Source organism: Gopherus flavomarginatus, chromosome 9 (assembly GCF_025201925.1).
Source record: "Gopherus flavomarginatus isolate rGopFla2 chromosome 9, rGopFla2.mat.asm, whole genome shotgun sequence".
NCBI classification, from domain to species: domain Eukaryota; kingdom Metazoa; phylum Chordata; order Testudines; family Testudinidae; genus Gopherus; species Gopherus flavomarginatus.
In genome coordinates, this window is record NC_066625.1 from 31,634,756 (window position 1) to 31,659,657 (window position 24,902).

At 44.7% G+C, this 24,902-nt stretch overlaps 1 protein-coding gene across 4 annotated transcripts in view; it reads right to left on the reverse strand.

Annotated features, from left to right (window-relative positions):
• Positions 1 to 1,306: 1,306 nt before the first annotated feature.
• The window catches only part of KATNIP (katanin interacting protein), a 181,651-nt gene continuing 158,055 nt past the window's right edge, over positions 1,307 to 24,902 (reverse strand). For all 4 annotated transcript variants that reach the window (XM_050968053.1, XM_050968055.1, XM_050968056.1 and 1 more), the window contains exons 24-27: positions 19,037 to 19,138; positions 18,375 to 18,535; positions 11,430 to 11,518; positions 1,307 to 1,997 (exon numbers count right to left, since the gene is read on the reverse strand). In XM_050968053.1, the coding sequence (XP_050824010.1) occupies positions 1,939 to 1,997; positions 11,430 to 11,518; positions 18,375 to 18,535; positions 19,037 to 19,138 (411 nt within the window). In that variant the 3' untranslated portion in view covers positions 1,307 to 1,938. The remainder of the gene's footprint in view (positions 1,998 to 11,429; positions 11,519 to 18,374; positions 18,536 to 19,036; positions 19,139 to 24,902) is intronic.

Genomic DNA, 24,902 nt, shown 5'->3' on the forward strand with positions numbered 1-24,902 from the left:
TATCCCAAATCTACTCCAGTCCTGACTGGCAGCACTCCCTTGAGCAGAAAGGGCCAAGAAACGAAAATTTTACAGCTGCTTTATGATGTGGACAAATGCCTTCTAGGAACTAAGAGGAGACTTCCATTTACAGTATTCCTAATCAGGATCTTAACCCTGCTCTGTTGAAGTGACTTTACCATTTATCTCCTGGCTGCTGCAATAAGACTTTTTCATGGTAATAGGCAGCACATTAATATTTCCATATAATAGCATTTTAATGATATTGAAATAGAGATATAAATCTATTTTATATTTAGAGGAAGTAAAAAGTTTTTTTGTCTAAAATACAAAATGTTACATATAGCTGCAATATCAATACACAGAAATCGGAGGGAGCACATTTCATTTGTGCTTTACAACTCAGCAAACAACATTGATCAGGACAAAGAATAAAATATATTTTCATAAGCAAATATACAAGCTATCAGGTTCTCAGATAATCCTGATGTAGCCTAGAATTGGCAGCAATGAATTTGGTTGCTGTATCAGGAATTGCAGTGGTAAGTCTGCTTTATGTTTAAAATAGCATCTGGCTAAAAGAAATGTGTCTTATGGTATTTCAGTGTCTCACCTCTACGGTGAACACTGGGAACTCTCTATCTGGGAAAAGGAAGAATCTTTTTTATGGAAAAGAGATTTATAGGTTATAATCAGCTACAAGTTTTAAGTGAAAATGACACTTACATAACTGCATCCTGAAACACAGTCATTTTTTTCGTCACATTTTTAGTTGTATAATACCACACTTATAGTATAATATATCTGGACTCTTCAGGTTTAGATCCAGAAATATAATCCATTTATATATGGAACACAAGTTACCTACCGGAGGGAAAGCACTTAATTTGCCAGGATGGGTGTGGTATGTTGATGACAATAGATCTGTTTTGTGCACTATACGGCATGCATTGCTACAGTCTCTTTGTACACAATCCAGTATGTAACCATGTGTTTGTAAAAGAGAAGAGGAGAGGAGTGTTCTGGCTGCAGGGTTATGAAGTATGTATAAGGAGGTAATGGTCCAGCTACACATTTTTTTGCTATTTTCACAATAGTGAAATTGATGCAAATTTATCATTATTTCAAATCCTTTCATTGCAAAAATGAGAATTGAGCAATTTGCTAAAACTTTACTGATCATGAACTCATGGAAACCCTGCTTCCTGACCTGAATTTTTAAAAGGTAATTCCCATGCTACCATTGATACCTCTGTCAATTGGAGGAATGGGGGGAAAGGAGTTTCCATGGGCATCAAAATCAATGTTACTTCCTGCCTCTAACAGCACTACTCCATAGTGAGCTGGTGGAGGGGCTTTTCTCCTGAAGTACAGTTTTTCCTAATATGTACATTTTCCAGTGGACTATATACAAATTGCTTGAACCAGAATAGAAATAATTTAGGGGCTCAAAGGCTTTGTGGCTGACCAGCAGTTTAAAACTTGAGAGTTTAGGACTGAACTACAACTCTGAAGGTCTTTTCTCAGTTCTACAATACTGCTTCCCCAAAGCTATGTGTACACATTGAGAATGGACTCCAGTTAGCATTAAGGTTCTTACTCAAAAGCAGGTCCACTTAGGTAGAGATAGGTAGAAGTTAACAGTGACTTTACTTACATTGTTTACTGGTTTGCCAGTTAACAGAGAATGAAAATGTGGATAGTATAGGTGCTGACATAATAAAAAACACTATCAGTGTATACTTAAAATTTCATTTCTAAAGAGCTTCCCCCATCAAACGAAACTTCCCATCATTAGACAGTAAAGATTTCAGGCCTTTCAGTGGTGGTTCAGGAGTGTCAAGTGGCAAACATCTGCCACATGGTTGATTTGCATTCAGAAGTGCCAGATGGTAGGCATCTCAGCTGGTGCCCTCAGGATATCCACTTCATAACCTCTCAGTGTCTTTTCCTCCTCAGCATTCCTTTATCACGTATGCAGGTTTTTGGACGTAAAGCTGTTGGGACAGAAAAGTGTGTTGTTTTAAGACCAATAATACATATTAACAGTGAAGTCGCAAGTTAAACCAGGAGACAAGAATCAATTCAATTTTCCACCCCAGACAGAAAGCTATACCTTTCCTCCCCGGTACTGAGCCCCAAAGAAAGAGAACCCTCTCCACTATAAGAGTGAGGACAGATTAACAATTGGATCAAACCCCTAAGGGAATGGGTGGATTCTCCATCCCTTGAGATCTTCAGATCCAGACTGGATGCCTTTCTGGAAGACATGCTTTAGCCAAACACAAGTTACTGGGCTCCTACAGGGGTAACAGTAAAATTTAATGGCCTGTAACATACGAAGAGGTCAGACTAGATGATCTCATGATCCCTTCTGGTATTAAACACTGTGGCTTAACAACCATGTAAAAGAAGCAGTGAGAGATAAAAAGACTTCCTTTAAAAAGTGGAAGTCAAATCCTAGTGAGGCAAATAGAAAGGAGCATAAACACTGCCAACTTAAGTGCAAGAGTGTAATAAGAAAAGCCAAAGAGGAGTTTGAAGAACGGCTAGCCAAAAATGTCAAAGGTAATAACAAAATGTTTTTTAAGTACATCAGAAGCAGGAAGCCTGCTAAACAACCAGTGGGGCCCCTTGACGATCGAAATACAAAAGGAGCACTTAAAGACGATAAAGTCATTGCGGAGAAACTAAATGGATTCTTTGCTTCAGTCTTCATGGCTGAGGATGTTAGGGAGATTTCCAAACCTGAGCTGGCTTTTGTAAATGACAAATCTGAGGAACTGTCACAGATTGAAGTGTCACTAGAAGAAGTTTTGGAATTAATTGATACACTCAACATTAACAAGTCATCGGGACCCGATGGCACTCACCCAAGAGTTCTGAAAGAACTCAAATGTGAAGCTGCGGAACTATTAACTAAGGTTTTTAACCTGTCCTTTAAATCGGCTTCGGTACCCAATGACTGGAAGTTAGCTAATGTAACGCCAATATTTAAAAAGGGCTCTAGAGGTGATCCTGGCAATTACAGACCGGTAAGTCTAATGTTGGTACCGGGCAAATTAGTCGAAACAATAGTTCAGAACAAAATTGTCAGACACATAGAAAAACATAAACTATTGAGCAATAGTCAACATGGTTTCTGTAAAGGGAAATCGTGTCTTACTAATCTATTAGAGTTCTTTGAAGGGGTCAACAAACATGTGGACAAGGGGGATCCAGTGGACATAGTGTACTTAGATTTCCAGAAAGCCTTTGACAAGGTCCCTCACCAAAGGCTCTTATGTAAATTAAGCTGTCATGGGATAAAAGGGAAGGTCCTTTCATGGATTGAGAACTGGTTAAAAGACAGGGAACAAAGGGTAGGAATTAATGGTAAATTCTCAGAATGGAGAGAGGTAACTAGTGGTGTTCCCCAAGGGTCAGTCCTAGGACCAATCCTATTCAATTTATTCATAAATGATCTGGAGAGAGGGGTAAACAGTGAGGTGGCAAAGTTTGCAGATGATACTAAACTACTCAAGATAGTTAAGACCAAAGCAGATTGTGAAGAACTTCAAAAAGATCTCACAAAACTAAGTGATTGGGCAACAAAATGGCAAATTAAATTTAATGTGGCTAAATGTAAAGTAATGCACATTGGAAAAAATAACCCCAACTATACATACAATATGATGGGGGCTAATTTAGCTACAACGAGTCAGGAAAAAAATCTTGGTGTCATTGTGGATAGTTCTCTGAAGATGTCCATGCAGTGTGCAGAGGTGGTCAAAAAAGCAAACAGGATGTTAGGAATCATTAAAAAGGGGATAGAGGATAAGACTGAGAGTATATTATTGCCCTTATATAAATCCATGGTATGCCCACATCTTGAATACTGTGTACAGATGTGGTCTCCTCACCTCGAAAAAGATATTCTAGCACTAGAAAAGGTTCAGAAAAGGGCAACTAAAATGATTAGGGGTTTGGACAGGGTCCCATATGAGGAAAGATTAAAGAGGCTAGGTCTCTTCAGCTTGGAAAAGAGGAGACGAAGGGGGGCTATGATAGAGCTATATAAAATCATGAGTGATGTTGAGAAAGTGGATAAAGAAAAGTTATTTACTTATTCCCATAATACAAGAACTAGGGGTCACCAAATGAAATTAATAGGCAGCAGGTTTAAAACAATAAAAGGAAGTTCTTCTTCACGCAGCACACAGTCAACTTGTGGAACTCCTTACCTGAGGTGGTTGTGAAGGCTAGGACTATAACAGTGTTTAAAAGAGAAGTGGATAAATTCATGGTGGTGAAGTCCATAAATGGCTACTAGCCAGGATGGGTAAAGAATGTTGTCCCTAGCCTCTGTTCGTCAGAGGATGGAGATGGATGGCAGGAGAGAGATCACTTGACCGTTGCCTGTTAGGTTCACTCCCTCTGGGGCACCTGGCATTGGCCACTGTCGGTAGACAGATACTGGGCTAGCTGGACCTTTGGTCTGACCCGGTATGGCCGTTCTTATGTTCTTATGAATCTATGAAACCTTTTCCACAGTGAAAGAGGAGGGCATCTCTAAAAGAAAAATAAGCTAGAATCTAGCACGGCTCCTGACTGAACCAGAACGATCTGATGTGGAAGTTGTATATCATTCTATTTCTGAATGAAAGCTAGAAGAGCTACATATGCACAAGTACAAATTTATTTTCTGGAGGAGATAGTTGGGAGGTTCAGACAGAAGCAAAATCTGCTGTGAGTTATAGCTGAATCAGACAGGTCACACAGGGATGCACCATCTATGGGAGACGTGGCAGGATGACACGATAAATGGGATGGATGTGGAAGAAGAGAAAGGAAAGTGGAAGAACATGGCAATATGGTAAGGAAGAAGAGCATCATTCAATCTCAGTGCTAGCAATATACATTTCATCTTTGCAAAGTAGGGGATGACCTGAATGAGAAGAGGCTAAGGATGGACAGCAGTCTACCCAGCTATCTAAAGGCAAGTCCTGCATGGGAGCAGCTCAGAAGCAGCAGCAGGTGATCCTCACTCCTCAGCTGGGAAGTTGATAATGAAGAATGAGATCTAGATCATCTCTGACCCAGACACAGGTGCTATCACGACCACCAAGTGCTGGTACAAGAGATGCGACAAGAAGTCAAAGTGTAACTGTTCTGTACAGGGCACCTGGATACCTTCTGCTTCAGCACTGATCTTGCAGGTCAACACAGAATTTAGGTAACACATAACAGAGGAAACAATGGGAAAAGGATTGAGTGCAGGTGCTGGAAAACTAGCTCTGAATCCAATTGATTGCATGATATGGACATTTTTTATTCCTATATTGTAGATGTGGTTGAGGCAAAATTTCTCTCTCTTAGGGTCTGAGTTGTGGACAATATGAGAAACCTGGACTCCTCGGAGTCAGGAATCAGGGTGTGGGAGGTCAGGTTCAATAGTTGAAGCTGTAAGTGGTTGGGCCTGAGTCAGTAGCCGGAGTCCAGAGCTATGGGTCACACCAAGGTCAATAGCCAGGGACTGGAGCCTAGGGTTGAGCCAGGGTCAGTAGCCAAGAACCACAGCCAAGGATCAAGCTGGAGTCAATAGCCAGAAAACAGGGGGCAGAGCAAGGAGGTAAGAATAATGCTGGATCTGTTTCAACAGCAAGTCAGGGATCTGCCTTGTTCCACAGACAACTTCCTGATACTCCCTCCAGCTTAAATAGTATGTCTGGGTCAATCAGAGGTCATGGTAGGGGATACCAGTCATCTCTACTATGGTCAGCACTTCCAGCAGTGCCTGGTCTCCCAGAATGTATGGTGCATTTATGATGGCTCTGCCGTGGCAACATGGAAGTGCTGGGGTCACGTCCCATGAACCTTCATATCATGCCCCAACTCCTTCAGGGGTGCCCCTGGGATATTGTAAGACCAGATTGTCAAAGTGATATTTGAGAAACTCTTGTACCAGTCTAGGGGTGTGAACATTACCGGCAGGCTCCTAGGAGCACTTTCTGGGACCACAACCTTCCTAGCCTATCAAGTATCACAACTGATTCCACTTCAGTCCAGAGTCCAGTATGATCTGGACCTTGAACTAGTGAGGGCAGTGGTTGTGTTCGGTTAGGGAACAGGCTTTCAGTGTATGGTTTCAAGAGAGGAAACAAGGAAGATCAGGTGCAATTTGAGGTACTAGGTAAGTGGAGTTTGAAAGTGGCAGAGCTGATTTTCTGACAAAACTGGTAGTTTCCAAGGAACCGGTGGTCTAGCTTGCGAGATGGCCTGTTCATGGTGAGATTCTTAACAGATAAGCAGACCTTCTTGTGTACTGAAAAGACTGGCCCCTTCTGTCTCTGGCTGTCTGTGTATCCTGTGTAATCCTTCTTAGCGTCCTCAAAGTGTCCCCTTAGTTTTTCTTTTATGTGGTGGATTCATTGAACCAAGTCAGTAGGCAGTGAGTTCAGAGAGGCTATTGGTGGTGCAGGAGGAAATGGGTGAATCCATAGTTAGCACAAAAAAAAAAAGAAGAGCTTTTCCCTATGGAGGCTTGGTTGGAGTTGTATGCAAATTCAGCATACAGTAAGAGGGCATCTTGGCTGTAATTAAGAAAGGACTGTAAATATTGTGCAAGTACTTAATTCATCCTCTCCATCCAGCCATCCGTCTGCAGGTGGTATGCTGAGGAGGCATAAGCATGGATGTTTAGTAGCCTGAGGGTTTCGCGACAGAGGCAGGAGAGCCCAGGGAGGCAGAGGATATTTGTTACTAAGAGCTGAGCCGTCATCTGAGCTGATGGTATGTGGGCACAGGAGAGGAAGTGTGCCATCTTGGTCAATTGATCTACAACTGTTAGTACTACTGTGTGGCCAATTGTTGGGGAGTTTTACGATGGAATCATGGCACTGGCTGTCCATGGCTGGGGCAGAGTCTCCAGAGGCATGAGGGTGCCAAGAGGTTTTGTGTGCAGCACCTTGGTGCAAGTGCATAAGTTACACGAGTCAACATGAGCCTGAATTTCAACCCACATCCAGGGCCACTATAAGAAGCGGGAGGCTAGGCAGTAGATGTTGAGGCATCTGAAGTGCCCCGCTAGGGGGCTACCTTGACTTAAATATAGTACCTGCAACTATATATGTGGCAGAACATATATGGGGTGTGATAGACCCAGGCCAGTTGGGTACAGCAGAGTAGTAAAAGACAGATATTCTGGCCACTGGATAGGCAGTTTTCTGTTCCCTGACTGACCAGAGTGGGGGCTACTCCAGGCTAGGGTGGACACATGACTCCAATTAGCCTGCAAAGAGTCAGGTGAGGCCGTTAGGCTAATGTGAACACCTGACTCTAATTAAGGCCCCTCTGATACTGTAAAAAAGCTCCCTCTGGTCAGGCCAGGGGAAGGAAAAGGGAGCCAGAGGAAAGGGAGTATGGCTGATGGTCTGGGTAATGAAGATACTCTAAGCCACTGCAAAGGGAGCCCTAAGGTAAGGGTGAAGAAGGTGTTGAGAGAAAGAAGTGGGGGAGCTGTGGGGAGGCGGCCCAGGGAAGTGTAGCAGCTCTGGCGGTGAAAGGTCAGCTGCCAACAGCTGCTGCCACTAGGGTCCCTGGGTTGGAACCCGGAGTAGAGGGTGGGCCCGGGTTCCACCCAACCCGCCACTACAGAAACACCCTCCTGGGAGGGGAAGACAGGCCCCTGTCAGGACAGGAGGCTAAACTGTTCTTGAATAAGCCCATAGGGACAACAGAGACTGTGGCAGTTCTCTCACCAATCTCCTTGCTGGCTTATGATGAAATGGGCTCAGACGACTGTAACCCTGCCCCTAAAGAGAGAAAGGCAATGTGGAGGGTCGCAGTGAGCCTCTGAGGCTAGCATAAACTGCCTGGAGCATGGGACCCATGGAGACAAGGTTGGAGCTCTGCCACAGGGGCCATTAATATATTAGAGACAAGGTGGGTGAGGCAATATATTTTATTGGGTCAACTTCTGTTAGTGAGAGAGACAAGCCTTTAAGTTTACACAGAGCTCTTCTTCACCCCTCCAGTCAGAAGCACTGGATTTATGGTTTACTACAACAATCTATAACCCACTAACCCTCCCCCAGCTGCTTCCCCACTCTTCCTCCTCATGAATACAGCGGTGTTAATGGGCCACTTAATCTTGAATGGTCCCTTGAAATGTGTTTTAAATACTTGTGCTAAACAATCTGTTCCATGTTGTATTTAGCTGTGACACTCTGAGGGCAAGTCTACACTTAAAACTCTGCAGCTTCTCCCATCAGCATAGACCTGAGATCAAGTCCCATGAATCCTCATATTCAGTATGGTAACACAGTCCAAGTATTTCTCAGTAAAGTCTACAATGAACTGCTGATTAATTGTCATTATTATTTAGAGAAGATTGATCAGATTCAGGCTGATCGACAGCTTCCATGAGAAGAGTGGATGGAAATAAAAACACTGTCTTGACTGCGTGGTTTACTTGGGGAGCACAACCAACCACCTCTGAGATGAATTTATGTCTTTCAAAGCTGATTAAAAACCCAGTGGAAACACACCGAGGCCAGTACTGAAGAGTAGCATTACTGTAATGTCTTCCTTGAAGTACGAAAATTGCCCGCCATGTTTAAACAAGAGCAGTTACACTCTTGCTTGGGAACCAACTGTGGACATGGACAACCTCATCAATTTTCATCTCATCTTGAACCGGGTCCCTTTCTTGGGCTCCATTATCAAGAAGGTGGTGATGAGTCAGCGTGAGCTACACTTGCATTCAACAGATTTCTTTGATCCATATCAGTCCATTTTCAGATTGAGTTACAGAACAAAGACTGTGCTGACCTCGACGAGGGATGATCTGCTAGTAGCAGACTAGTGTAAGATGACTCTATCAGCAGCTCCTGATACCATTGACCATGTGGAAATTCACACTCAACTGCAGGACTTTGGACGGGTGAACAAGGAAGACCTTCAGCAAGTTTGCTGCTTCCCCTCTGAGGGATTCTTAAGGGCTATGCTGGCCAATTGCTTGCCTTCCCTCAGGGCTTCCACATAGTTAGCGAACTCAAGGTAACAAATGCAAGGTAAAAGCCTAGTGAAGACAAGGCAATTTGTAGTTTTCACATTAGTTAGCAGGTCGAATTACAGAATAGGCTCCCCCATAGTCTTTAACTCAACCTGCTAACTAGTGGGAAAACAAACTGCCTACTCTGCTATGAGCAGGTACCATTAGGGTGACCAGACGTACCGATTTTATCAGGACTGTCACGATATTTGCTTGTTTGTCCCATGTCCCGACCGATGTCTGGTTGGGACACTGGACAAACAAGTAATTTTGCTCTCCGCTCCGGCACTCTTGCCCCCCGCTCTCCAACTCCGCACCCTCCTTCCCCCATTGGATCCCTCCCCAAATCCTCACCCTGGCCCCACCCCCTCACTACTCCATTGGATCCCTCCCCAAATCCCCGCCCTGGCCCCGCCTCTTCCCCAAGCACATGGCATTCCTCCTCCCTCCCAGGTTTGCATACGGGTCATGGTCGGGGCCAGGAGCGCAGTGCGGAGGCTGCTCCAGCCCTGCACCCCGCAGGGCAGCGCCGTGGGCCTGGGGGCAGAGCGGAGCGGGCAGGGCCAGGGTGGACAGAGACACGTGTGGGGCAGACACACTCCTGCCAGGAGGGGCGGGGCCTGGCTGCCTGGTTCGCCCCCTGCCTGAGTAGGCCCCCGAGATCCCTGTGGCCGGAGAGGGGCTCCCAGGGCTGCAGAGGGCGAGTGTCCCGGGTGGGGCACAGCGGAGCAGCCCCTGCTGTGGGGCTGGGGCAACAGAACTTGGGAGCAGCTGGGCCGGGAGCTGCAGGAGGGTCCCGGAGCATGGCTCGGCTGCAGAGCTCGGAGCCCAGGCTGGGCCCGGGAGCAAGGAGATGGGGGAGCCGGGGGGGGGGATCTGGGGTGTCAGAGCCAAAAGTTGGGTGGAGACGGGGCTGTGCCACTGCCACCTGGCAGCGGGGGGAGGAGGAGGGCGCTCCAGCTTTTTCTTTTTTGCTCCATCACTGTCTTTTTTTTTTTTTTTTGCTCCGTGCCCTCCCCCTCACCATGCATCCCGATATTTCATCTTTGTCATCTAGTCACCCTGGGTACCATCTGTATTCATAGTGCTGTGTTGTTTCCATTTAGCAAGTATGTTGGCAGCAGGCCAGGAGGGGTATAGAGAGGTAAGCAAGGGCTCACTTTTTATATCTGGGAAGAAGATGGAGAGGGAGAAAGTGAGGACGGAAAGGGGCTACTTTATGTGAATAGAGAATGGAGGAGAACTGTGAGATAAGTTTTCTCATCCATTATTGCTCAAGCTTTAAACCTGTGAGCAGAGCTGTCCTTAGAGCTGTGAGAGTTCAAGGATTTAGTTATATTAAACCAGGTCTGGATAAGAGGTCCTACTGCCCTGTGGCAGAGGTGTGGCCTAGATCAGTGTTTTTCAAAGTTCAGGTCGTGACCCAATACTGAATCACAGAATGGAAGGTACTAGGTCGCTTTGGTCAGCACCGCCAACCAGGACGTTAAAAGTCCCATTGGCAGTGCTGCCCAGCTAAGGCAGGCTAGTGCCTACCTGCCCCGACACTGCGCTGTGCCCTGGAAGCGGCCAGGAAAGGGGGTCACAGTGCTCCACATGCTACCCCCACCCCAAGCACCATCTCTGCACTCCCATTGGCCGGTTTCTGGCCGATGGGAGCTGGGTGGCGGGGCCATGCCAGCAGGTGAGAGCCATGCGGAGCTGCTTGAGTGCCTTCACGTAGGAGTTGGACCTGCTGCTGGCTGCTTCAGGTGCAGCGCAGTCCGCGGTGCCAGGACAGGCGGGAAGCCTGCCTCTGCACCCTGGCTGTGCCACTGACCAGGAGCTGCCAGAGGTAAGTCCATGCCCAGTCCCACGCCCCAACCCCCTACCCCAGTCCTGAGTCCCCCCAAACCTGGAACCCCTTCCTGCACCCCAAACCGCTCATCCCTGGTCCCACCCCAGAAACTGCACCCCCAGCCGAGGGCCCTGATCCCTTCCCTCACCCCAACCCCCTGCCCCAGCTCATATCCCCCTCCTGCACACTGAAACCCTCATTCCCAACCCCACCCCGCAGCCCTCACCCCCGCATCTCAACCCTCTCCCCAGCCCTGAGTCCTTCCCACACCTCAAACCTGTCATCCGCAGCTCCATTGGATCATGGGCATCAACAAGTTTAAAAACGACTGGCCTAGATGAAGGGGTCCTGCTGTCATGCTGGGGCAGGAGGAATTTGAAGTAGAAGGTTTGCCCTCATAGGGTGGGGTGGTGGTGACAGGGAAGGGAGGTATATTTACAGGAGGTTCCCCACTTTCCATACTCTTGGTGATTGTATATCTGCCAAAAAGCATGCCTGTTATTCATTCTCTGTCTGCGGAAAGTGGGCAAAAGGTTCTCGTAAAGAAATGAAACTCACCTGGGTCAGCAGCAATCTGCTTCTTTTTGGAGCTTGTAACAATTTGATTTTCGTTCATCATTCGTACATCCTGATCCTCTACACGATTGCTGCAAAGATGAAAAGCAGACCAATAGCAGGGAGAATCAATAGTCCATAGACACCACTGCAGCTACAGGGACGCACACTTCCAGGGGCGGCTCTAGACATTTCGCTGCCCCAAGCAGGGCGGCATGCAGCAGGGGGCACTCTGCCGGTCGCCGGGAGGGCGGCAGGTGGCTCCAGTGGGCACGGAGGTCCGTTGGTCCCGCGGCTTGGTGGACCTCCCGCAGGCACGCCTGCGGGAGGTCCACCGGAGCTGCCTGCCACCCTCCCGGCGACTGGCAGAGTGCCTCCCCATGGCATGCCGCCCCAAGCACGCGCTTGGCGTGCTGGGGCCTGGAGCTGCCCCTGCACACTGCAATGTGTTACCTAAACTACTGTGAGGCTGCACCACTGACACCACTGCCTTCTGTGAGTCACAGTCTGGAAGGATGAGGCTTCACCCTCATATAGCCCACAGCTATAAACCTAAGAACCTAAAGTTATTCCTCACAATTGTATTTGTTGGGAGAGGTGCTCTCAAACACAAATTGCAACTGCTACTATCACATCCACTTCACAGCCTATTCTGACCTTCTCTAGATGCAAAGTCTGACCATCTGAACCAAAATCTGTTTTTAAATCAACTTCATTAAACCAGTGCCATGTACCCATGTAGACACTCTTAAATCAGTTTGCAACCATCCTAAATTTATTTAGCTTAATTTGGTAATTTACTGAATTAAGCTAAATTGATATAAAAGAGTCATAAACCAATTTCATACATTTATAGATTTCAAGGCCAGAAGGGACTATTATGATCATCTAGTCTGGCCTCCTGCATCATATAGGCCAGAGAATTTTACCCAGTGATTCCTGCATCAAGACCATAACTTCTGGTTGAACTAAAAAATATCTTCTAGAAAACATAAATTCTTGATTTAAAGACTGTACGCAATGGAGAATGAAACCAGAGGTAAGTTGTTCCAATGTTATCAAATTACCCTCACCGTTGAAAATGTTCTCTTTCTTTCCAGTTTAAGTGTGTCCATATGGGAGTGGTTTATTTAAAAGTTGATTTTTAGTTAAACCAATGCAACATTTGTGTGTAGACTGCAGACAGACTGTCTGTTCCTTTACAAGCAGGAATCAATAGCTTCAAAATCTAATCAAATTTAAATACTACTAAATACAGAAAAAATGTCAACTCATTAATAACTACTGACTCCTTCTGGCCTTAAAAAAAATTAGAGAAGCTATCCACTGCTATTTATCCTAAAACAGGACCCATCTAGGAAGTAAAAACAAGAAGAAAATTATTCCCATCATGTGAGACACTTTGTCTAAGAACTCACAGATCAGACAAGGTTGGAAGTTCTTCTCCCAAAGAACAGAAATTAAAATGGCTAAATGTGGGTACTGTTAATCACCTAGGCAAGACTCTCTCATGATCTGCATATGGATAAAACCTCTTTCTCCCTCCCAACCTACCTAAAAAGAACTCCAATTTAAATAAAAGAGTGTCACTTTCCTATTCTATGCAAAGTGGCCCATTGCACATTATGAATGGATCAAGAGATGAATGGGGAAGCTGCAAGTTAAGCAAACTAGAGACGACTGGCTGTAAGACTGAAGGTCGAATTGGGCAAACTACCCCAAGAAAATCAAAGCCATATGTTTTCACCCCAATTTATAAATTATATATTGCTTTCCTTGTAATTCAAATATACCCTGAACAATCTCTCACCTCAAATTAGAAGCTGCAAGTTTGTGTGCCTTGTGAGTCAGATCTATCTCCTTCAATATATATATATATCCTTCTTGTTCTACTGTCAGTCTTAAATAATGTGAAATGCTTATGTACAACCAAAGAATGCATTGAGAATGAGCTCCAGATTTAGAAGATGAGAAGGGATTTTGTTGATTTTCATTGTAAATAACTGGTGCACTCTAGAAGTAATAGGAATTGTCTGGCACAAGGAAGAAGGACTGTTGAAAGATATAACTTTGGGATATTAAGAGAAATTGCTAAAAGGGGTGGATCCCAATTGATAGTAGGGGCTAATAATGAAACACAATCCTTGAAATGAATCGAACATATAAAGGCTTCCGATAAGAAAAGGATTGAAGAAATTTGTGTACAGCTACACTATGGGATACCTATGGAAGCAGCCAAAATGGAGAGAGCTGAAATCGGAGCACTCACTTGGCACATGTTCAACAGAAATCAGAAGGTGGCCCCTCCAACCAGCCTTGAAATTAGAGTATATAAAATTGAGGTTACCATGTGCAAATGGAGAGTTGACTGAACCGAATAAGAAGCTACAGAATCATCAGTGTGACTGATGCCCAGACCAGCCAGGTGGAAAGGACTCTTCCCCATCCCAGGTTAAGTGGATATGAAGAAGTGATGAGACTTCATTTTGAAGACTGTTTTTCCCCTTCTAATCTTTAATATAAATAACTGTAGGTTATCTTGCCTAGTCTACACTTTCTAGTGAGACCTAGGGTATGGCTACACTTGAAATTTCAAAGCGCTGCCGCATGTGGTCGGAGCGCCAGCGCTGGGAGAGAGCTCTCTCCCAGCGCTGCACGTACTCCACATCCTCTACGGGTGTAGCTTGCAGCGCTGGGAGCCACACTCCCAGAGCTGCGGCACTGATTACACTGAGGCTTTACAGCGCTGTATCTTGCAGCGCTCAGGGGGGTGTTTTTTCACACCCCTGAGTGCGAAAGTTGCAGCGCTGTAAAGTGCCAGTGTAGCCAAGGCCATAAAGTAACCCTATTTTAGATTTTAATTCCTTTGCATGTCCAAGCAAATTGGCCTATGAGAGATAAAAAACAGTAACTTTAAGCAATTGCTTTTGACATGCTAAACTCTTCACTGTTGGACCAATCCATTCAAACTGTAGTAACCACACTCTTAAAAGTGCGTTAAAGACAAGTTCATCCTTGGAATGTGATAAAAGTGCTAGGTACTAAAGAACTGAAACAGAGTTTCATAAGTAAATGTAATAAAAAATCTGGATAATTTACATTGTTGCTTGGTATAACTGTCGAGACAACTCCAGATTGTGATAATCGATTGCAAGACTGTATATTATGTGTGTGTGTGTGTGTACTACACACCTAGAACACTGGTTGTTATCTACACTTGAGTGGTGAATGTGTGATTGTATACTAACTTGGTTCTGGGTGAATTAATACATTCTTGGTTGGTTAAGAATAAGCATGTGTCCTAATTTGAGAAATACCGTTCAAGTTAAAAGTTGACCTGTAAAGAACCCAGCATGAGAAACAGTAAGCTAATGTTCCCTGGATTTAAAAAAAAAAAAGGGTTTATCCTATTAGGTTCCATTCTATATTGGCTATAACACATATCCAATTGGCAAACCTAGTTTGTTAGATTTTAGCTTTAAAATCTAATGGCCACCTGGGCAAATTAACAAAATGGACTAACCCCATTTTATGCTTATATATCAACCACCACAAAAAGCAAACCCTAAGGGTGGGTGAGTGGGAATCCAGTGATATGATAGCTTCAGAAAACAATAATTACCTTTTTCCTTTTCTCTAAAGATACCTTATTGTACTAGATTTCCATTCTTGGAAACAAAGGAGGGATATCTCAAAACACCACAATGTGAGACAGATTCTATCTCAGGCTTCATCAGTGTAAATCTAAAATAACTCCACTTAAGTCACTCTGGATTTAAACAGGTCAATGAGATCAGAATCAGGCCCAAAGTTTATAAAAAGTGCTGAACAGTGCAGTGGGAAAGACAGTAGGCCAATGCCAAAAGTAACAATAAAGAAAAGTTTATACACACTTCTGAAAATGAAGGTTAAGATCCATCAGGTACTAATAGTGTGAGGTTTTATTCTCTCCACCACAAAACTATGAGGGTAGGGTGCTTCTCCTTGCAGAAAAAAATGGAATGAAAGCTTAAAAAAGGCCAACTGAAAAGAGAGACACAAGAGATCTCCTGAACTGAAAATCCTGGGGGCAGGAGAGTTAGGGTAGTGGTTCTCAAACTTGGGCCACCACTTGTTCAGGGAAAGCCCCAGGCAGGCCGGGCTGGTTTGTTTACCTGCTGCGTCCACAGGTTTGGCCGATCGTGGCTCCCACTGGCTGCGGTTCGCTGCTCCAGGCCAATGGAAGCTGCAGGAAGGGTGGCCAGCGTGTCACTCAGCCCGTGCCGCTTTCTGCAGCCCCCATTGGCCTGGAGCAACGAACTGCAGCCAGTGGGAGACACAATCGGCCAAACCTGTGGACACGGCAGGTAAACAAACCATCCCGGCCTGCCAGGGGCTTTCCCTGAACAAGCGGCAGCCCAAGTTTGAGAACCACTGAGTTAGGGCATCCCTGGCTGGGGAACAGGTTCTGCAGCACTGATCATTCATATGGCGATTCCTTTCTTGAAACTAACTCCAAGCAATAATGCTTTGTGAGTATGTGTGGAGAAGGCCATATGGTAGTTTTACAAGTCTGCAGATGAGAAAGGAGACTCATAGTTACAGCTGGAGCTACTTGTGTCTCCAATTAAAGGTGCACTGGCACAACTCCTGAGCTGCAGGTCTGCGAGGCAAGAGCAATGAGAAATGCAATGAGACAGTCATTTGGACAGGACTCTCTTGATAGGAACATAGGACTTGCCATACCAGTTCAGAACAGTGGTCCAACTAGTTTAGCAATCTGTCACCAACAGTGACCAATATCAGATGCTTTGGAGGAAGTTCACAAAATCCTGTACTAGGAAGCTGTGTGATAATGTCCTCAGAAAAAGTGTCTCCTAATGCCCAAGTAGTCAGAGATTGGCTTACGCCCTTGTTTATTTTTAAAATTTTTATAACAACTTTAGATATTCTTGTTATCTAAATAAACATCTAATCCCTTTTTGAATCCTGTTATGGTTTTGGCCTCAAATGATAATGGCAAGGAATTCCACAAGTTAGTTGTGTACTATATGGGAAAGCATTTCCTTCTATAAATTTTCAATTTGCAACTATTCAATTTCATTGATAAGCCATGTAAATCAGTTCTCCTTTATCCATTGTTTTATTATGTTCCTTTGCAGAAGCCATACTGGTTAGATCCTATTATATAATCACCTTCTAACTGTTTTATACCTATACTCTTAATTGTCATTTCAGCCAATTTACCAGGCACAGATATAAGGCTCACTGGCCAGGAATTCCTCAGATCACAACTCCTTTTTTATGTATAGATACATATTTAATACCCACTCTGGTATCAATTTTCTAGTATCATAGCTGATGTTTATGAGAGACTGCACAATTTTGCTACCAGTTAAGTTGCAGCTTTCTTAAGTTCTTTTAGAATTCTTGAGTGAATTCCATGTGGGCCTGGTGACTTACTGCTTTTAATTTGTATCAGCATCTCTCGTTCTGACACTTCAGTCTGATAGCACCTCATCTCCATTACCAGTAAAAAGAATCTCCCCAACATTGTCTGGGGAAGATTGTTGCAAAGGTCCTTATCCCACTTAATTGCTCCCTTTAACTCTAGTGATTCAGCAGACCCATCAACAAGAGTATTGCAGGCTTCCTGCTAATGACACACTTAAATAATTTCTTATTGTTTGTGTGATGGGCATGGAGCTGCTCCTGTAATAACTGAGGAATAGTGCGTGTTGATTTGATATGCTTACTGTATGAAAATATTGGGTTAGTTTAATAGGCTGTTGTAATGAAAAGTAAGCAGGAAGAAAACAATAGCTTGAGATAAGCTGCTCCATGATAAACCCTTGAGGGTTACCACAGAGTGGCTGAGCCATTGGCTCTGAGGAGCCTGGCTTGACCTCCTGTTTAGCCCAAAGGACTGGACTGATCCAGAAGGGCACAAGCCCAGGGACTCTCTGGCAGAGATAAAAAAGGATGTTTTCTCTCTAGAGATGAGGTAGTTGCTGAGTAACTAGACATGGAAAGCAGACTGATGCCAACATCACTGGGGTGTCTGAAGAAGGTAGGGCTGCCCAGGTCACCATCAAGGGATGGTAAACCTTAAGTATGAATGATAGACACTTATGTAGATTGTTTCTTATTTTAAAATTCATTTTTTTCCTATTATCCTTTGTTCCTACTGTGAAAATAAACAAGTCGTCTCCCTGGTCACTGTATTCACCACAGGTCACAGGCTCCCAAAGGGAAAAAACTGCCGGTTGAACATATTGGATAAGCATGGTTGATACACAGGGTACTGCAGCCCAGGGCCCTAGCAGCAGGATAATTGCAGAATTCCACCAATAGAGCGGTAAAGACACGAGGCCTGACACCTGAGCAGGTGCACTCTGAGAGACCTCAAAGGGGACAGAGTGCCGTTAGCCCTGTAACATCAGTTTGTTTTTATACCTTTAGCTATTTGCTCCTTGAAATACATCTGGGCCCTACTAATTTCCTTCTTATATTTTCATCCTGTAATTTATGCTTCTTCTAATTGGCTTCACTAAGGTTGGTTTTCCATACTCTGAAAGATCGCTGGCTTGAATAACCTCTCAAACCTTACTAGTTAGCCAGACTGGTTTACTGTTCACCTTCCTGGTTACCTTTTTGTTCTATGGCATGCATACTTGGTGAGACTCTAGTATTGTCTCCTTAGTAGAACTGATGCCAAATGTAAGGATTTTAATTTTTTTTTTCACTTTTGGCACTAACTTTCTCAATTTATTAAAATCTCCTTTTCATTTAGCATCACTGGGTTGGTATCTGATCCTTTGAATCTAATATACAGCACAATTGCTTTCTATGCTAGTCACTACATAGCACTGCAATTCTCTGCAGTAATTTAGAAGTTGCTGATATCAGCCACTAGAAATAAAATTATGTAAACAGGATTCCTCATTAAAATCAAAGCCCAGCACATACCTAATCACTGTATTCTTCTCTCGCTGATAAATCCTCTCATCATCTGTAAAGAGAATGGTATGATATGGGACCACAGGGTCACAGGTGGGCAGGATGCCATGCACTATGTGACTCACCATGTCCAGAATTCCATTGTACACAAGCAAGTCATCTACAAGAAGCTGGAAACATAAAGTAATCAAGAATCACTTTTGTTCAAGCAACAGAACAGTTTATATTATTATTCATGAAAACTCTTCTGGAAAAAGTGTCCGAATGAACTGTCATTGCTTTCAATACAGTCTTCTCTGTCAACTCAATAGAAGTTGCACCATTTGTTCCAGGAGAGCTGGTCACTAGTTCAGCTGTGTCTCTGTATCAAACAGTTTGCATCTCTCTCAGTTTGCCTCTGGTGCTTTCTCACTCTGTCTCCTGGCAGATTAGTTTCTAATAAAATATATGACCAGGCATAGAAGAACTGACTGCACCCTATTACAGAAATTGATTCTGTTATTCTCATGTTATTAACTTTAATGAATCATCATGTTTTTAAAAACTTAGACATTTATGTTGAAGTTACACACAAAAAGTGTGAATCACACTTTGATAAATTATAAGTATGAAATAAAAAAGGAAATTAGGGCAAGCTGACTCATCAAAATTGCTTATGAATAAGTACTTACACCAAATTCTCTCACTCCCCTTTGGGGAGTTTTCGCATAATTCCACAGTTTGATCATTGACACGGTAGTGGGCAGGTCAAAAATAACATAAACCCTATTCACCTGTCAGAGAAAAGAATTCATTTAATTTTCAGTAAAACATAACAATCATCAATGAAGGAATGCAAACATAAAGCATGACAAACATGAAGAACAAGACTCAAAGTTTGTATTAAAGGAGTAGAGCTAGTAAGCAGAAAAATATTTAAGCATTTAATGAGTTCAGCTATCATCTCCATGCCAATGATCCACAGATCTAGTTCTCCGCTGTGGACCTCTCTCCTTCTGTTCAAACTGAAAGGTCAGCCTGTCTCTCTGACATCTCCTCCTGGATGTCCAGCTATCAGCTTAACCCACAACAGAGCTCTTCCTTCTTTGTCCAAAGCCTTTCCCTCCCTCTCCTCTCTCAGTTACTGTGGCCAGCACCACGTTCCTGCCTATCTCTCATGCCTGGAACCATGGTGTTCTCTTCGACTCAGATCTTGCTCTAGGCTCACTGATTCAGGCCAGTCGAAAGCTTACTGCTTCTTCCTGCACAATATTTCTAAGACCTGGCCTTGCCATCCACACAGCTAAAACGCTCACCTAGGCCCTCATCATCTCATGTCTCAACTGCTGCAACATGTCCTTGACAAATGCAATCTTCCCCACTTACATCCATCCAAAATGCTATAGCAAAGATCATGTTCCTGCCTCATCACTCCAGCCATTTCCCTCCTCTCTGCACATCTCTCCACTGACTCCCCCCTTGCTACTGCATCAAAAACTACTGGTCTTGGTTGTAAGGCCCTTGTGGCCTATCCCCACTTAACTATCATCTCTGATACGTTATCGAGATAATTACTCTCCCCTCTGCATTCCTAACAATGCCTCCTCCACTGCCCACTGGTTACATTTTCCAACTTGGTGCTGGTTCCCGTGTTGGTCCTTATGCCCAGGAGCTGCTCCTCATAACATTTGCAAAGCTAGCTCATTGTCCTCTTTCAGATCCTTCCTTAAAACTCCCCTTTGCCCTGAGGACTACAAAAAACTTAACGTGGCTGGCTAGGATTGTCACATTGCTTCCTTGTGCTCCCCCCTCTGTTGGTTGCGTCAGGCTGTTGTCTCTTGTCTCACACTCAGACTGTAAGCTCTTTGGGGTATGGACTGTCTCTGTGTTTGTACAGCACCTAGCACCACAGGGTTTTGATCCATGACTGGGATCTCCTCAGCGCTACTGTAATTCAGTTAAATTAAGCAATAGAGCATGGATAAGCTTTGCCAGATGTTCCGAAGCAGTTCGCCGACCTCAGGAGTATGTAAGCCTATTTTTAAAAGTTGAAAATAATAATATTGTATGTTATTGTATGTTTTCAATATATTGTTCTACTCTTATTTCTTACTAGGATTCTATCTTCAGGTTTCAGGGAGAGTGTGGCTCCATGAATACATTCTCCACAGGGAGAGCTAACTTTTCCAGGACAATCTCTTTGAAGAAACAGTAGCTACTCTCTGATTATCTTTAAGAAGGGATGGAGTTGTCATGCCTTAGGGGTCTTTACTAACATTCTTGGGGTTTTAATATGCTTTCTAAGGCAGCAATTAAGTATATACTACTGTAAATCTGGCTTCTGTAACTTCAGGTTGCCAGATGCTGACACTGAGTTTTTTATTTTCTGAATCCACTTGAAATATAGATCTGACACTGCTTTTGCCTGTGAGAAGATTAATGGTGGTATTTAATATACTGACTCAGCTTTCTAATTTACCTGGGAGCTCAGAGGACTGATTCTGCTCTCAGCTACACAATTAAAGATTGGGAGTACTCCACTGAAGACAATAGGCCAGGTTCATGGGGGTGGTTGAGCCCAAGGTGGCTCAAGTGTGGCTTTTAAGACACCTTTGTGTTGCCTTGATTCTTGGTCTGACTACATCTGGTGCAGTTTAGTACATTATCTGATCTGTCAGTTGAGAAAAGCCAAAAATGCACTCCAGCCAAGCCTTCCCGCCCTCACCCCGCCCTGCAGCATAGACTCTGCCTTGTGACAGTTACATTCAGGTGAAATAATTAATTTGCTGGCTATTCATATATATTAATAACAAAACAGCTATCAGAGATGGAGAAATGAATCATTCTGACCAAACAAATATCTACCATGCCCCAAGACGGAACTACGCTGCCTGATTAAATACAAAGAGTAAAAGAAAAAGGAAGATTATTTAATAGACAAGAGAAGTTTGCTGAATGTGTTGCAGATCTCCAGTTAAAGAGGGGCACATTTGCTTTGGTGGGTCCCTGGAACAGTTCAAAGCAGCCTGTCCATTAGGATGCGAATGCATTCCAAAGATTTGGTCCAGCATTCCAACTGATGCCATTACAAAGACTGTCCTTTTCACACCCCGCAGGCTCAGCTTGCTTCTTCTTCCTGACACTAACCACCCTCCAAAGAGAAGGGGAAGGAGGAAAGAGCTGTGTGGATGTACATAGATATATACATATTAGGGGAACTCCAGTTATTGGTGAGTTATTTTCCTTTTACTATCATGAATGGGTTTTGCTAACTCCCAGTTATTAGGGAGATTGGCAAGCAGTAGACAGCTACAGAGGGAGGGCTAAGGAGATTTAATTAAACAGAGACTGAAGCACTACTCTCTCAAATCAGTAATCAGACTGGCATTTCAATGGAAAGAGAAATGCTTCATCCGGCATAGTTCAAATGCCAAGTATCAGCTTTACATATTGCCATAATGGAACTGTTACAGAGGGAAGTCATTGAGGTAACCAGCCTCTCCTCTCTCTCCAAGTCCCTCAAAGTGGCAGTTGGTGCCCAAAGCAAACGGTGGTGCTCCAGTCACTCTGCTCCTTCCCTTTTCCTGCTCATTACCATCCCTTCCAACAAGGACATAGGCAAAAGGCCCCACCCTAGATCTCTCCCTCCTCTCTCCTGAAAAATGCTGTGGCTCCAGGCACTCAGCTCCCACTGTCATATCTGACAAGCCAAAGGCCATCCCTCACTGAGCTCCTGAATCTCCCTGCTAGGCTCCAACACTGCGTGAGAGGCCCAATCCTTCACCGCTGGGCTGCTAACCATCCATTTCCCTCTTCCTACACACTTTCTGCCTCTGCTCCTCTTTAAATTTGCAGGACGCTGGACAGCTCTGCTTCCCTTTCCCACTGCCACAGCATCTGAGGGTACATCTACACTACAGGATTATTCCGATTTTACATAAACCGGTTTTGTAAAACAGATTGTATAAAGTCGAGTGCACGCAGCCACACAAAGCACAATAATTCGGTGGTGTGCGTCCATGTACCGAGGCTAGCGTCGATTTCTGGAGCGTTGCACTGTGGGTAGCTATCCCATAGCTATCCCACAGTTCCCGCAGTCACCCCTGCCCATTGGAATTCTGGGTTGAGATCCCAATGCATGATGGTGCAAAAACAGTGTCGCAGGTGATTCTGGGTAAATGTCATCACTCATTCCTTCCTCCGTGAAAGCAATGGCAGCCAATCATTTTGCGCCCTTTTCCCCTGGATTGCACTGGCAGACGCCATAGCATGGCAACCATTGAGATTGTTTTGCCTTTTGTCATTGTCACCATATGTGTACTGGATGCCGCTGACAGAGGCGGTACTGCAGCGCTACACAGCAGCATTCATTTGCCTTTGCAAGGTAGCAGAGACGGTTACCAGTCGTTCTGTACCATCTGCTGTGCCATTGTAAATTGGCGATGAGATGACGGTTATCAGTCATTCCGTACCATCTGCTGCTGTCATGGATGCTTCTGGATGACCTTCGCTGAGGTCGGCCGGGGGTGCAAAGACAAAAATGGGAATGACCCCCCGGGTCATTCCCTCCTTTATGTTGTATCTAAAAATAGAGTCAGTCCTGCCTAGAATATGGGGCAAGTGTACTAGAGAACCAGTGTACCAGAGAACCAGAGAGCACAGCCGCTCCATGTTAGATCCCACAGAAATGATGAGCTGCATGCCATTCTAGGGGGTGTCCCTGCAACAACCCCACCCGTTGCTTCCCTCCTCTCCCAACCCTTCTAGGCTTCCATTGCAGGGTCCCCCCATTTGTGTGATGAAGTAATAAAGAACGCAGAAATAAGAAACACTGAGTTTTTAGTGAGATAAAATGAGGGGGAGGCAGCCTCCAGCTGCTATGATAGTCCAGGCAGGACATTAAGCGGTGCAGGGGAGAGGAGCCCAGCATCCCACTGCTATGATAGTCCAGGCAGTACAGAATCTTTTCTTTAGACATGAAAGGGGGGGGCTGATGGAGTTCAGCCCCCAGTTGCTATGATGAGGACAATTACCAACCGTTCTGTACCACCTGCCGGGAATAACCGGGAGTCATTCCTATTTTTACCCAGGCGCCCCTGGCCGACCTCACCTGAGGCCAGCCAGGAGCACTCACGGGATGATGACGAGGACGGCTACCAGTCCTACTGCACTGTACCGTCTGCCACCGGGGAAGGGAGGGGAGAGGATGCTGCTGTTCATTGCCCCAGCACGTGTCTACCAGCAGCATGCAGTAGACATACGGTGACATTGAAAAAAGTCAAGAAACGATTTTTTTCCCTTTTCTTTCATTGAGGGGAGGGGGAGTAAATTGACGAGATATACTCTGAACCACCCCGGACAATGTGTTTGACCCTACAGGCATTGGGAGCTCAGCCAAGAATGCAAATACTTTTCGGAGACTGCGGGGACTATGGGATAACTGGAGTCCTCAGTCCCCCCTCCCTTTCTCCATGAGCGTCCATTTGATTCTTTGGCTTTCCATTACGCTTGTCACACAGCACTGTGCTGTGGACTCTGTATCATAGCCTGGAGATTTTTTTCAAATGCTTTGGCATTTCGTCTTCTGGAACGGAGCTCTGATAGAACAGATTTGTCTCCCCATACAGCGATCAGATAAAGTATCTCCCGTTCGATCCATGCTGGAGCTCTTTTTGGATTTGGGACTGTATCGCCACCCGTGCTGATCAGAGCTCCACGCTGGGCAAACAGGAAATGCAATTCAAAAGTTTGTGGGGCTTTTCCTCTACCGGGCTAGTGCATCCAAGTTCAGATTGCTTTCCAGAGCGGTCACAGTGGTGCACTGTGGGATACCACCCGGAGGCCAATACCGTCGATTTGCGGCCACACTAACCCTAATCCGATACGGTAATACTGATTTCAGCGCTACTCCTCTCATTGGGGAGGAGTACAGAAACTGGTTTAAAGAGCCCTTTATAGCGATATAAAGGGCCTCGTTGTGGGGATGGGTGCAGCGTTAAATTGGTTTAACGCTGCTAAAATTGGTATAAACGCGTAGTGTAGACCAGGCCTGAGGAAGGTGTGGAGCTCTGTACTGAGGCTATGCTCAAAGGGAATTGAAAAGGCAACCTGCGAACATGTGATGGTCCCTGCACTGTTCAATACTTTCACTGGAAGAAGGAGTTCTCTTAAGAGCTAGAGGCAACCACTTCCATCAACCTCTTCCTCCCCAGACAGCTGCACTGCAGAGGCTAAATGTCAATAGCCCCATTGGACTGATCTCCATGGAGCTGCACTGGGAAAGAAAGAGGAGAAAGGATGGATATTTGGAAACCCCAAAAATCTAAAGAGGGTATGATTTAATTGGTGGGGCTTAGTCCCTACTAAGCCACTACTGGTCTGCCTGATATTGGCAGTATGCTCAATAACATAAGAGAGCTCAATCCATTTTCACAGTCTCTCAACAGTTATTGTTTTCCCCTTGGACATCTCCACAAAGAGCCAGATGATTCTGAAGAGCTTAGTTGTACTTATCATTAATTTATTTATAGTAGTGCCCACTTGTGCTAAACACATTCC